The following is a 16,427-nucleotide window of genomic DNA, read 5'->3' as shown; positions in this document are numbered from 1 at the left end:
ATCTGGAAGAAAAAGTACAAAAAAGTATTGCAAATTTTCACCAAATTTACAGAGATTTAAGTAAAAGAAAATGCGAATTTATCTGTGTTTCCATTAGCTGCTGTGAAGACAATATTGGGAGTTAGTTCACTGAGCTAAGCAGAAGGTGGCGCCAAAGTCATTGTCACCACAGAAGGATTAAAAGGCTCAACTTGATGAAGTGAATGAAAAAGCACCAATAGCTGTTGATTATATGGACGCGTTTCATTGTGGCATCGTAGTAATATTTGCTTCTTGCACTAAGTGGAGGAATATTGTAGTAATATTTCAATTGTCCACACGTTTTTTTCCAATATATCGAAATGCAGAATCAACGGGGGACATTTCAGTCACATGATTTCCAAACGTTTCCATTGCACTTACTGACAACTCCAATTGAGTTTCCATTTAGGTGTTTCTATGTGCAAAAAGACGCCGTATGGTTTGGATGCAGCGGTGATGTAGGCAGTGCTCACCAAATAGAATTGGCTCACCTTATTGATGAGTGTCATCGCGTATACCAGCAGCTCTGTGTCCACTCCATCCTTCTCATCAAGGATCTCCATGAGATTTGACCATGGTTTTGCCTCTGCAGAAGCACAAAACTGACACTGTTGGACACCAAATAACAAAACAAAAATGTGTGCATCCTATGGCAGGAAAGCTGCATTCCACCACTGCGTGGCAATAAAAATCAAAAGCTGTTAAGTCATCTCGTGGCTCCCTTCGGCGCAAAGAAGTCATGGTGTTTTACGTCTAGAAAAGTGACAGCACTGAGAATGTAGGATCTCTGTGCCTCAACCATGAGGGTCAAGACCATCCCCTTCTCATCAGGAGTCCGGGGATCAGGTTTAGTCTTCTTATGCAACAGCAGAAGTGACTGGACAAGACACAACAAAGACAGAGGGATACCTGACCCCTCCACACTGATGCTCAATCTCCCCCAGTTTCAGGCCACAGTGCAATGTGGAGCCTACAGAGCAGCAGGTAACTGAGCCTCACTGCAGGTGGGAGTCACAGTCTGTCTCAATAAGCCTTGTTCTTTGTCGGCTCTTTCTTTTGGCTGAAGGGGCTGCTCAGGACAACTGATCTGGCTACTGTGTAACAGTAGTAATCTGTGATCGGGTGGACAGCACTACTGCCACCATGGTAGGCTTTATCAGTGGGAGCAGCCACTTTAAAAGAGGATATTAGAACAAGCCTGACACAGCACAGCATCTCATCTTGAGAAACAGTGTCTCAAATAGTGGTTTATGTTGTTGTTATTCTGCCTCTGTTTGGCCTTTGGTCTGTGTTCTTTGTGCCTTCTCATTTTACCAGCTTAATGTTGCTCTTTCTGTTTTGACATAAAACAAAAACCTTCCTGGTCGCTGCGTGACTAAACGCCACGAGACTGAGCAATACACAGAGAGAGCCGTATGGAGCTGATCAGCATTTTGTAAAGTCATTTGACAGTGGTTTGAATGTAATGGACATTTGGTTGTACTTAAAAGTAATGCACTGTAGTTTTAAGTGGAAAACGAACACTTAGATAAATGTACTTGCATGATTAAGTGGGTCTATAATCTGTTAATAATTCAATGGAATGAGTAGTAGCACCATGAATAATACTTTTTATTAAAGAGAGATTAAATATGAGCATATGTAGAGAATATATGCCTAACATTTCCTATTTAAATCATTTTAACTAGTTTCACTGACAGTGTGTCACTGATTTTGATGATGTGCTATAAGGCGTTTCAGTTTGTTCGTCCAAGTATAAACCGTACTGTTGGATGGTTAGCCTGGGCTCTTACCTCTCTTGCCATCCACAACGTTAACAGCTTTTATGAGCAGGGCGGCGTTAGACTCCGTGTACTCCACAAACACCAGCAGCAGCTTTAGTGCTGTCTTCACCACCAAACGGAACTACACAAAGAAATAAAAAACACAACGTTGATATGAAAGTGCAGAGCATAAGTGCCCTCCAGACACTTTTTTCAGCTAGCTCTTAAACAGTCCACATACTGAATGAGATTATGCAGAACTGTCTTAGCGAAGCTTTTCCTGACTAAACAGCATGGGGAACTTTGATAAGAGCATTGTTTTGACACTGACATCAGCAGAACATACTGTAAAATTAAATTACTACCAAATGCTGGCAGTGTGTAAAAATCAACATCATTAAAAAGATGACAAACTCATCAGCATTAATGAACTAGAAAATTCTGCGGTGAAATTTTGAGCGTGCCTGCTGTTATTGCTGCCGATGTTCTCGGGTGCAGGACTTGTGCTGGTGAAGGAGTAACATTTGGGCGGATTGAACCTTTAAAACTTGAAGTATTTAGACAAAGTGGTATTTTGGTGGAATCACCCTTTAAAAGAGACTGACTCTTAAGCTGTGTGTGTATGCGGAAATTATTCGCAGTATTTTTGCAATTTTTATCGCCATGGTTGCTCAAAAGCTTAGAAGAGTTAAAGCCAGCCATTCTCGATCAAACCACACATTTTGATATAGGATGTGTAGGAGTTTACTAAAAACTGTCAAACAAGGACATGCTATAGTATGATTTTTTTGTAAAATTTTGGACGACATACTCTAGTATGACTTTTTTGTCAAAATTTGGACGACATGCTATAATATGAGTTTTTTGTCAAATTTTGGATGACATGCTATAGTATGAGTTTTTTGTAAAATTTTGGACGACGTGCTATAGTATGACTTTTTTTGTCAATTTATGGACGACATGCTATAGTATGACTTTTTTGTCAAAATTTGGACGACATGCTATAGTATGACTTTTTTGTCAAATTTTGGATGACATGCTATAGTATGACTTTTTTGTCAAATTTTGGATGACATGCTATAGTATGACTGTTTTGTCAAAATTTGGACGACATGCTATAGTATGACTTTTTTGTAAAATTTGGACGACATGCTATAATATGAGTTTTTTGTCAAATTTTGGACGACATGCTATAATATGAGTTTTTTGTAAAATTTTGGACGACGTGCTATAGTATGACTTTTTTGTCAAATTTTGGATGACATGCTATAGTATGACTGTTTTGTCAAAATTTGGACGACATGCCATAGTATGACTTTTTTGTCAAATTTTGGTCGACATGCTATAGTATGACTTTTTTTGTAAAAATTTGGACGACATGCTATAGTATGACTTTTTTGTCAAAATATGGACGACATGCTATAGTATGACTTTTTTGTCAATTTTTGGACGATGCTATAGTATGACTTTTTTGTCAAAATTTGGAAGACATACTATAGTATGACTTTTTTGTCAAAATTTTGACTACATACTATAGTATGACTTTTTTGTCAAATTTTGGACGATGCTATAGAATGACTTTTTGTCAAAATTTGGACGACATACTATAGTATGACTTTTTTGTCAAATTTTGGACGACATACTATAGTATGACTTTTTTGTCAAATTTTGGACGACATGCTATAGTATGAGTTTTTTGTAAAATTTTGGACGACATGCTATAGTATGAGTTTTTTGTCAAAATAGGGACGACATAATAGTATGACTTTTCTGTCAATTTATAGACGACATGCTATAGTATGATTTTTTGTCAAAATTTGGACTACATACTATAGTATGACTTTTTTTGTCAAATTTTGGTCGACATGCTATAGTATGACTTTTTTGTAAAAATTTGGACGACATGCTATAGTATGACTTTTTTGTCAAAATATCGACGACATGCTATTGTATGACTTTTTTGTCAATTTTTGGATGACATGCTATAGTATGACTTTTTTGTCAATTTATAGACGACATGCTATAGTATGACTTTTTTGTCAAATTTTGGACGATGCTATAGTATGACTTTTCTGTCAAAATTTGGACGACATGCTATAATATGACTTTTTTGTCAATTTTTGGACGATGCTATAGTATGACTTTTTGTCAAAATTTGGACGACATACTATAGTATGACTTTTTTGTCAAATTTTGGACGACATACTATAGTATGACTTTTTTGTCAAATCTTGGACGACATGCTATACTATGACTTTTTTGTCAAATTTTGGACGACATGCTACAGTATGACTTTTTCAACTGATTTTGGACAACATGCTATAGTATGACTTTTTCGACCGATTTTGGACGACATACTATACTATGACTTTTTTGACTAATTTTGGACGACATACTATACTATGACTTTTTTGACTGATTTTGGACGACATACTATACTATGATTTTTTGACTGATTTTGGACGACATACTATACTATGATTTTTTGACTGATTTTGGACGACATACTATACTACGACTCTTTTGACTGATTTTGGACGACATGCTATAGTATGACTTTTCGACCGATTTTGGACGACATGCTATACTATGACCTTTTTGTCAGAATTTGGACGACATGCTATACTATGACCTTTTGCACTGATTTTGGACGACATGCTATACTATGACTTTTTTGTCAAATTGTGGACGACATGCTATAGTATGACTGTTTTGACTGATTTCGGACGACATGCTATAGTATGACTTTTTTGGGTTGTATCGGATGACATGCTATACTATGGGGTTTTGCTGTCATTTAGGACAACATACTACAGTATGTGTCCACAAGGTTGCTCTAGTGGTTAGTACTCTTGCCTCTGAAGCAAAAGACCCGGGTTCAAGCACTGGTTGGAACAACTACTTTGCAAGCCTGAGAGAAATTGGTGTGACTTCGGACGACATACAATACTATGACTTTTTTGGACGACATGCTATACTATGACTTTTCTGACCGATTTTGGACGACATGCTATACTATGACTTTTACGATCTATTTTGGACAACATGCTGTAGTATGACTTTTTTTGACTGATTTTGGACGACATGCTATAGTATGCCTTTTTTGACTGATTTTGGACGACATACTATAGTATGACTTTTTTGACTGATTTTGGATGACATACTATACTATGACTTTTTTGACTGATTTTGGACGACATGCTATAGTATATCTTTTTCGACCGATTTTGGATGACATGCTATACTATGACCTTTTTGTCAGAATTTGGACGACATGCTATACTATGACCTTTTTCACTGATTTTGGACGACATGCTATACTATGACTTTTTTGACTGATTTTGGACGACATGCTATACTATGACTTTTTTGACTGATTTTGGACGACATGCTATACTACGACTTTTTTGACTGATTTTGGACGACATACTATACTATGATTTTTTGACTGATTTTGGACGACATACTATACTATGACTTTTTTGTCAAATTGTGGACGACATGCTATAGTATGACTTTTTTGGGTTGTATCGGATGACATGCTATACTATGGGGTTTTGTTGTCATTTAGACCAACATACTACAGTATGTGTCTACAAGGTTGGTCTAGTGGTTAGTCCTCTCGCCTCTGAAGCAAAAGACCCGCGTTCAAGCACTGGTTGGAACAACTACTTTGCAAGCTTGAGATGAATTGGTGTGACTTAGGACGACATACAATACTATGACTGTATTGGACGACATGCTATATACTATGACTTTTCTGACCGATTTTGGACGACATGCTATACTATGACCTTTTTGTCAGATTTTGGACAACATGCTATAGTATGACTTTTTTTGACTGATTTTGGATGACATGCTATAGTATGACTTTTTTGACTGATTTTGGACGACATACTATACTATAACTTTTTGACCGATTTTGGACGACATACTATACTATGACTTTTTCGACCGATTTTGGACGATATGCTATAGTATGACTTTTTCGACTGATTTTGGACGACATGCTATACTATGACCTTTTTGTCAGATTTTGGACAACATGCTACAGTATGACTTTTTCAACTGATTTTGGACAACATGCTATAGTATGACTTTTTCGACCGATTTTGGACGACATGCTATAGTATGACTTTTTTGACTAATTTTGGACGACATACTATACTACGACTTTTTTGACTGATTTTGGACGACATGCTATAGTATGACTTTTTCGACCGATTTTGGACGACATGCTATAGTATGATTTTTTTGGGTTGTATCGGATGACATGCTATACTATGGGGTTTTACTGTCATTTAGACCAACATACTACACTATGTGTCTACAAGGTTGGTCTAGTGGTTAGTACTCTCGCCTCTGAAGCAAAAGACCGGGGTTCAAGCACTGGTTGGAACAACGGCTTTGCAATCTTGAGATGAATTGGTGTGACTTAGGACGACATACAATACTATGACTTTATTGGACGACATGCTATACTATGACTGTTCTGACCGATTTTGGACGACATGCTATACTATGACTTTTACGACCGATTTTGGACAACATGCTATAGTATGACTTTTTTTGACTGATTTTGGATGACATGCTATAGTATGACTTTTTTGACTGATTTTGGACGACATACAATACTATGACTTTTTGACCGATTTTGGACAACATACTATACTATGACTTTTTCGACCGATTTTGGACGACATGCTATAGTATGACTTTTTCGACCGATTTTGGACGACATACTATACTATGACTTTTTTTGACTGATTTTGGACGACATGCTATAGTATGACTTTTTCGACCGATTTTGGACGACATACTATACTATGACTTTTTTTGACCGATTTTGGACGACATGCTATACTAGGACCTTTTTGTCAGATTTTGGACAACATGCTACAGTACGACTTTTTCAACCGATTTTGGACAACATGCTATAGTATGACTTTTCGACCGATTTTGGACAACATGCTATAGTATGACTTTTTTGGGTTGTATCGGATGACATGCTATACTATGGGGTTTTGCTGTCATTTAGGACAACATACTACAGTATGTGTCCACAAGGTTGGTCTAGTGGTTAGTACTCTTGCCTCTGAAGCAAAAGACCCGGGTTCAAGCACTGGTTGGAACAACTACTTTGCAAGCCTGAGATGAATTGGTGTAACTTCAGACGACATACAATACTATGACTTTTTTGGACGACATTCTATACTATGACTTTTCTGACCGATTTTGGACGACATACTATACTATGACTTTTTGACCGATTTTGGAAGACATACTATAGTATGATTTTTCGACCGATTTTGGACGACATGCTATACTATGACCTTTTTGTCAGAATTTGGACGACATGCTATACTATGACCTTTTTCACTGATTTTGGACGACATGCTATACTATGACTTTTTTGTCAAATTGTTGCTATAGTATAAATTATGCTATAGTATGACTGTTTTGACTGATTTCGGACGACATGCTATAGTATGAATTTTTTGGGTTGTATCGGATGACATGCTATACTATGGGGTTTTGACCGATTTTGGACGACATACTATAGTATGACTTTTTCGACTGATTTTGGACGACATGCTATAGTATGACTTTTTCGACCGATTTTGGACGACATACTATACTATGACTTTTTTTGACTGATTTTGGATGACATACTATACTATGACTTTTTTGACTGATTTTGGACGACATGCTTTACTATGACTTTTTGACCGATTTTGGACGACATGCTATAGTATGACTTTTTCGACCGATTTTGGACGACATGCTATAGTATGACTTTTTCGACCGATTTTGGACGACATACTATACTATGACTTTTTTTGACTGATTTTGGATGACATACTATACTATGACTTTTTTGACTGATTTTGGACGACATGTAATACTATGACTTTTTTGACTGATTTTGGACGACATGCTATACTATGACTTTTTGACCGATTTTGGACGACATGCTATAGTATGACTTTTGACCGATTTTGGACGACATGCTATACTATGACTTGTTGACTGATTTTGGACAACATGCTATACTATGACTTTTTTGACTGATTTTGGACGACATGCTACAATATGACTTTTTCAACTGTTTTTGGACAACATGCTATCATATGATTCTTTTGACCGATTTTGGACGACATACTATACTATGACTTTTTTGACTAACTTTGGACAACATACTATACTATGATTTTTTGACTGATTTTGGACGACATACTATACTATGACTTTTTTTGACTGATTTTGGACGACATGCTATAGTATGACTTTTTCGACCAATTTTGGACGACATACTATACTATGACTTTTTTTGACCGATTTTGGACGACATGCTATACTAGGACCTTTTTGTCAGATTTTGGACAACATGCTACAGTATGACTTTTTCAACTGATTTTGGACAACATGCTATAGTATGACTTTTCGACCGATTTTGGACGACATGCTATAGTATGACTTTTTTGGGTTGTATCGGATGACATGCTATACTATGGGGTTTTGCTGTCATTTAGGACAACATACTACAGTATGTGTCCACAAGGTTGGTCTAGTGGTTAGTACTCTTGCCTCTGAAGCAAAAGACCCGGGTTCAAGCACTGGTTGGAACAACTACTTTGCAAGCCTGAGATGAATTGGTGTAACTTCAGACGACATACAATACTATGACTTTTTTGGACGACATTCTATACTATGACTTTTCTGACCGATTTTGGACGACATACTATACTATGACTTTTTGACCGATTTTGGATGACATACTATAGTATGACTTTTTGACCGATTTTGGACGACATACTATAGTATGATTTTTCGACCGATTTTGGACGACATGCTATACTATGACCTTTTTGTCAGAATTTGGACGACATGCTATACTATGACCTTTTTCACTGATTTTGGACGACATGCTATACTATGACTTTTTTGTCAAATTGTTGCTATAGTATAAATTATGCTATAGTATGACTGTTTTGACTGATTTCGGACGACATGCTATAGTATGACTTTTTTGGGTTGTATCGGATGACATGCTATACTATGGGGTTTTGACCGATTTTGGACGACATGCTATAGTATGACTTTTTCGACCGATTTTGGACGACATGCTATAGTATGACTTTTTCGACCGATTTTGGACGACATACTATACTATGACTTTTTTTGACTGATTTTGGATGACATACTATACTATGACTTTTTTGACTGATTTTGGACGACATGTAATACTATGACTTTTTTGACTGATTTTGGACGACATGCTATACTATGACTTTTTGACCGATTTTGGACGACATGCTATAGTATGACTTTTTGACCGATTTTGGACGACATGCTATACTATGACTTGTTGACTGATTTTGGACAACATGCTATACTATGACTTTTTTGACTGATTTTGGACGACATGCTACAATATGACTTTTTCAACTGTTTTTGGACAACATGCTATCATATGATTCTTTTGACCGATTTTGGACGACATACTATACTATGACTTTTTTGACTAACTTTGGACGACATACTATACTATGATTTTTTGACTGATTTTGGACGACATACTATACTATGACTTTTTTTGACTGATTTTGGATGACATACTATACTATGACTTTTTGTCAAATTTTGGACGACATGCTATAGTATGAGTTTTTTGTAAAACTTTGGACGACATGCTATAGTATGAGTTTTTTGTAAAACTTTGGACGAGATGCTATAGTATGACTTTTTTGTCAAAATTTGGATGACATACTAACCTATGACTTTTTTGTCAAATTTCTGACGACATGCTATAGTACTTATATACTTTTTTCAGCTAGCTCTTAAACAGTCCACATACTGAATGAGATTATGCAGAACTGTCTTAGCGAAGCTTTTCCTGACTAAACAGCATGGGGAACTTTGATAAGAGCATTGTTTTGACACTGACATCAGCAGAACATACTGTAAAATTAAATTACTACCAAATGCTGGCAGTGTGTAAAAATCAACATCATTAAAAAGATGACAAACTCATCAGCATTAATGAACTAGAAAATTCTGCGGTGAAATTTTGAGCGTGCCTGCTGTTATTGCTGCCGATGTTCTCGGGTGCAGGACTTGTGCTGGTGAAGGAGTAACATTTGGGCGGATTGAACCTTTAAAACTTGAAGTATTTAGACAAAGTGGTATTTTGGTGGAATCACCCTTTAAAAGAGACTGACTCTTAAGCTGTGTGTGTATGCGGAAATTATTCGCAGTATTTTTGCAATTTTTATCGCCATGGTTGCTCAAAAGCTTAGAAGAGTTAAAGCCAGCCATTCTCGATCAAACCACACATTTTGATATAGGATGTGTAGGAGTTTACTAAAAACTGTCAAACAAGGACATGCTATAGTATGATTTTTTTGTAAAATTTTGGACGACATACTCTAGTATGACTTTTTTGTCAAAATTTGGACGACATGCTATAATATGAGTTTTTTGTCAAATTTTGGATGACATGCTATAGTATGAGTTTTTTGTAAAATTTTGGACGACGTGCTATAGTATGACTTTTTTGTCAATTTATGGACGACATGCTATAGTATGACTTTTTTGTCAAAATTTGGACGACATGCTATAGTATGACTTTTTTGTCAAATTTTGGATGACATGCTATAGTATGACTTTTTTGTCAAATTTTGGATGACATGCTATAGTATGACTGTTTTGTCAAAATTTGGACGACATGCTATAGTATGACTTTTTTGTAAAATTTGGACGACATGCTATAATATGAGTTTTTTGTCAAATTTTGGACGACATGCTATAATATGAGTTTTTTGTAAAATTTTGGACGACGTGCTATAGTATGACTTTTTTGTCAAATTTTGGATGACATGCTATAGTATGACTGTTTTGTCAAAATTTGGACGACATGCTATAGTATGACATTTTCGTCCGATTTTGGACGACATACTAAACAATGACATTTTGTCACATTTTGGACGACATACTAAACTATGACATTTTCGTCAGATTTTGGACGACATACTAAACTATGACATTTTTGTAAAATTTTGAATGACATACTACACTATGACATTTTTGTCACCTTTTGGACGACATACTAAACTATGACATTTTTGTCACATTTCGGACAACATACTAAACTATGACATTTTTGTCACATTTCGGACGACATACTAAACTATGACATTTTTGTAACATTTTGGACGACATACTAAGCTATGACATTTTTGTGATTTTTTTGGACAACATACTAAACTATGACATTTTTGTGAGTTTTTGGACGACATACTATAGTATGACTTTTTCGACCGATTTTGGACGACATGCTATAGTATGACTTTTTCGACCGATTTTGGACGACATACTATACTATGACTTTTTTTGACTGATTTTGGATGACATACTATACTATGACTTTTTTGACTGATTTTGGACGACATGTAATACTATGACTTTTTTGACTGATTTTGGACGACATGCTATACTATGACTTTTTGACTGATTTTGGACAACATGCTATACTATGACTTTTTTGACTGATTTTGGACGACATGCTATAGTATGACTTTTTTGACTGATTTTGGACGACATGCTATAGTATGACATTTTCGTCCGATTTTGGACGACATACTAAACAATGACATTTTGTCACATTTTGGACGACATACTAAACTATGACATTTTCGTCAGATTTTGGACGACATACTAAACTATGACATTTTTGTAAAATTTTGAATGACATACTACACTATGACATTTTTGTCACCTTTTGGACGACATACTAAACTATGACATTTTTGTGAGTTTTTGGACGACATACTAAACTATGACATTTTTGTCACATTTCGGACAACATACTAAACTATGACATTTTTGTCACATTTCGGACGACATACTAAACTATGACATTTTTGTAACATTTTGGACGACATACTAAACTATGACATTTTTGTGATTTTTTTGGACAACATACTAAACTATGACATTTTTGTGAGTTTTTGGACGACATACTAAACTATGACATTTTCGTCAGATTTTGGACGACATACTAAACTATGACATTTTTGTAAAATTTTGAATGACATACTACACTATGACATTTTTGTCACATTTTGGACGACATACTAAACTATGACATTTTTGTGAGTTTTTGGACGACATACTAAACTATGACATTTTTGTCACATTTCGGACAACATACTAAACTATGACATTTTTGTCACATTTCGGACGACATACTAAACTATGACATTTTTGTAAAATTTTGGACGACATACCAAACTATGACATTTTTGTCAAATTTTGGACCAGATGCTATGACTTTTCTGTCACATACAGTGGAATGCCCCATGGAAGTACACCTCAGGTGGGACTTGAACTCACAATCCTTGGTCTGGGAGGCCATGGTGCTGTCCTCTAGGCCAATGGGGCTTGTCGACTCATGACATTTTGGACGACATACTAAACTATGAAATTTTTTGTCACATTTTGGAAGACATACTAAACTATGATATTTTGGTCAAATTTTGATGCTCCAAAGCGGGCTTGGTTTTTCTCCGTTTCCCATTCATGTGTATGTGGAATTTTTTTTCACAGTTTTTCACGATTTTTGTTGCCATGGTTACTCGAAAGTCTTATAAAAGTCTTGGCACACCATTCCTAGTGAAAACTCTAGGTTCTCACTATTCCTTACAGCAGCAGGCACTCAATATTAAAATTGTAATCAGTGGTCAAAATGAATATATTCCTACTAGGAATGTGCCATATACAACATAGATAGACAAATATTATGTCAATATGTGCACAAACAAATGATATGTAACAAATGGCCTGACATGTAGTCAGGCCATTAGAGGGCTGAAGACCGCAGTGACAGGAGATGTTTACAAAGCAACAGTGAGTGAAGAGATTTCAGAGTAAAGAATAATATGGGTATTTTTAATGTCCAGTCGGGGAAGCAGAGGAACTGTAAGGAGCATCTATATGGCTGAAACAGAGAGCTAGTGAAAATTAACGTTCATTGTCTTTACCTTGGATCCGACCAGAGTGTAAAGCCACTGGACCGTTTCATTGTGAGATATGAGGCCATTCATCCCATCCACGTAAAGCATTATCTGACCGAGAGCTGGACATAAAAACACAGAGAGGAGAGAGAAAGGGGGGAAAAAAACGAAGTCTGTTTAATAATCTGTTATTCCAGCTGTTAGTTTTCATCTCGTCTGCATGAATTTGTGCTTTAAAAACCATAAACCTCAGTGGAAACCCTTGCTACACCAGGTAGATGAAACTTTACCATACTTTTAGTTTTAGAACGATTGTGGAACAGTTATGATCCGTGTTGTCATGTTTATGAATAGAGTTATCTGTACATTCAGAGACACATCATCCTTAAAAACCAGAGGATTCAACTGGGGGTATATGTTGGAGCAGAAAGCTTCCCTGGAAACTGACATGAGTTGCTTTGGTAAAAGGATACAAAAATAAGAACATAAGAGGGATCTCAGTTGGGGTGGGGGGGGGCAGTCAGTGTGAGGGGCAGTAAAAGTATAGGATTTCTGTTATAGAAGGTAGATATGGGGGAGGGAGACAAACACGGCTGGACAAGAAAGGGAAAAAACAAAAGTCACCCTCCTCCCCTTTCCCCCCTTTTTTTGGTCTAAAAACTGTCAGTGGCCATGCACACATAAGGAGTTAATTCATCCAACACAGAACACCACAGTAACGGGATGAGCTCAGCTTGAACTCATTGCGACTTCAAGCAATACAAAAGCTGACATGGGGGGGGGGGGGGCTGAAATATAAAAACATGTGAACACACTGAAAGTGAAACAGTTTTGGAAGACGTGCTGGATTCTTAATTCCTATTTTCTTCAAATGAAGGGTGAGCCCCTCATTTGTGAAGTGGGAAAATCCAGGATTTTACACTTTTTTGTTTAAAACAAACAAAAAAAAGAAGTACTGTCCAGTCCTATTTAGAACAGGATATTTTGACATGCCGTGATGAGAGGCTCTTGCTTCTATCTTATATTTCCCCTCCTCTACTCTAGTGGGGCATGAAAATTGTGAATATGCTGAGAATAAGCCAAAATTCCCAGGTGCAGCTGCTGTGTGAGTATGGTGCATGTGTGGAAGCATATGTGTATGTGTGTGTGTGTGTGTGTGAGAGAGAGAGTGTGCTAATGGTTCACTACTGCAGTTCATCTTTTATCAATCATGGATTAATTACTGTGACAGGCCAGAGAATTCTCCCGCTTAGCGCTCAGAGCCGTGTGTCTCAGCATTCACACCGGCGTGTGTTTACGACAACATGATTAACCTCTTCATCCAGCGTAAGGCCAGAGTGTCACCACTGACCAGTGACTCCCATGCTTTTGTGTAGGACAGGTGCTGACGGACGAGTGACAGCAGTAACAGCATGACGTAGTACAGCTGGTGAATGGGGTCCAGAGTGGACTCCTGTTGTATGTGGTTTACAAACAAAATGCTCACTGGAATTTCTAAAAACAACGATTTACACTCATACACAAACAGCTGTGACTTCTGCCGCATGAGTACGAGGCTACATGTTTCCTTTCAAACTGGTAGTAGATGTCTGACCTGCAATATCATCACAGTCTTTTATCTCTTGGCTGCACCTGTGTACAGTATCTGCCCTTGTGCAATGAGGTTTTGAGGAATGTCTATTGAAAACAGGGCTGAGAAAAGATAGGCGGCTTTAATGAGACTTTTAAAAAGTGTCATTTCACAACATGAATGTTGAGTTGTTGACAGATCAGATGTAAGCGATTGTTCCCAAAAGTCAACCACATAATGAAATGAAATGACTTTTGGATCATTCTGACATGTTATTGTAAGACATTACTGAGATACTCTCACAAAAGTTGAAGGGGGCGGCTTTTCAGCCTGAAGCCAAGTAAAATAAATTCAGGATGAATGTCTATATCATATGTGCATTTGATTCAGTGAGCAGTTAAGATAGAGAAATGATATGATATTAAAACATTTGCGAACCATGTCAGAAACCACAATATCATTGCATTTTCTCTCAGATTCATTAAAACTGCCGCTTCATGGAATTATTCAATGCCAGCTGCCACTCATGTCCATTTCACCTCTAAGGAGCGGAAACCACATGGACTGCAGTTACCCTGTGAAAAGTAAAACGATACCGTAACTGTTTTTCTAAAAAAAATAATAAAATTACCTTTCATTATGGGAAACTGCAACCTTCAGAGTCTGGTCAGAAACCATTTGAAGGAAACATCTAATTACTCCCACAGCAATCACTCCTGTGAACTGCAAATGGAACTGATTTCCACACACTTGTGATTAAATTAGTCATGAAACTGCTGCGAAAAATGAGCAGTTCCTCGCATGTTGCAGTCCAGGTGTTTGAAGTGTGGCCAAACGTGAAACTATGGCGTCCATCCTAATCCTTGTGCCTTTGTGCTGAGCTGAGACTGTACGTCCAGAACCTGGGCTTTGTTTGGAAACTTCACAGGAGACAATCACCATTGTCACGTTGGAGGACGGTTAATAAGGCGAGCATGTGAGCGCTGAGTCTGTTCAGGACTCCTTCCAGTTCAAGCACTGATCTGAGGCTAACCATGTGGGCCTCCATTCCAGTAATCACAAGCAGCTCCACAATACCTCACACAGAGGACAACAATAACATTGCGACATTGCTTTGCATGTATGTCAAGTAATGAGACACTGGAGTACAATGAGCCGCCTGTGATTAGAATATAAATGTAGGCCATTATGGTAGAGCATATCCGAGGAAGGAAAATGTCGCTAAAAAGAAACCTGGAAGTGTTCAATGAGCAGTCTGGCGTCTGTGTAGGACGCTCACACTCCACTTCTTTCAATACTTTTATTTGCTTTATGAGTAAATAGAGATTTTGAATGAGGCTGTAGAAGTGGACCACAGACCCAGTGAGTGTGGAGGCAGACCGTGTCCTGGGGTCTGAATCACAACTCACAGAAGCACAAATGCAAGCGACTGAGTTCTGGTGGAAGTGTTTCCTCGGGGCCTCTCCCTCTCATAAACCGCAGCAATTATCTTCCACAGCTCCAGGAATGTGCAGGAAGGGCTGCTCCCTGACCACGGCCCGAGGTGAGAAGCACTCTGACGTCTGGGTGGCAGCAGCGACACACGCCAGCTGACTCATACACGGATATTAAAAGAAAAGGGCTGAAAAAAAAAAGAAAGTACGACCTTATCTGTGAAGATGTAAGAAACTCAACAGCGTGCCTTCAACCATTCTGCTACCCTCGCCTCCCTCTGACCACTCTGCCCCTTTGGTTTCATTTACATTTTGGAATTCATCAAAACTGGGTCAGCGACCCTGTCTGTCAGCAAGCAACATTTATTTTACCAGGACTGTGGGATAGAGGCCAAAAGTGCAGTTGAAGGAGTTTTTTCTGCAAAGTCTGGCAAATACTTTTAATGTAAATTCTTGTTCTGCTACGTAACAATAATTACAGTTAACTATTTGAATTTCATGAGCTCACACTGGATTCTGCAGTGAGGGACAAACAACACTGACAACTGACCTGACAACATCTCATGTTCTCTTTACTGCTGGTCATTATTGATAATGACTCGTCAGTTAAATTCAGGAATACTTT

At 37.5% G+C, this 16,427-nt stretch overlaps 1 protein-coding gene across 5 annotated transcripts in view; it reads right to left on the bottom strand.

The window, feature by feature from the left end:
- fhod3b (formin homology 2 domain containing 3b) overlaps positions 1–16,427 on the bottom strand; it is a 93,323-nt gene that overhangs the window by 17,867 nt on the left and 59,029 nt on the right. For all 5 annotated transcript variants that reach the window (XM_058646671.1, XM_058646669.1, XM_058646670.1 and 2 more), the window contains exons 6-8: positions 12,827–12,921; positions 1,815–1,926; positions 513–607 (exon numbers count right to left, since the gene is read on the bottom strand). In XM_058646671.1, coding sequence (XP_058502654.1) covers positions 513–607; positions 1,815–1,926; positions 12,827–12,921 — 302 coding nt within the window. The remainder of the gene's footprint in view (positions 1–512; positions 608–1,814; positions 1,927–12,826; positions 12,922–16,427) is intronic.

This window comes from Solea solea, chromosome 13, assembly GCF_958295425.1.
Source record: "Solea solea chromosome 13, fSolSol10.1, whole genome shotgun sequence".
Taxonomy (NCBI): Eukaryota; Metazoa; Chordata; class Actinopteri; order Pleuronectiformes; family Soleidae; genus Solea; species Solea solea.
The sequence above is the reverse complement of the archived record's forward strand: the minus strand, read 5'-3'. Positions and strand labels throughout refer to the sequence as shown.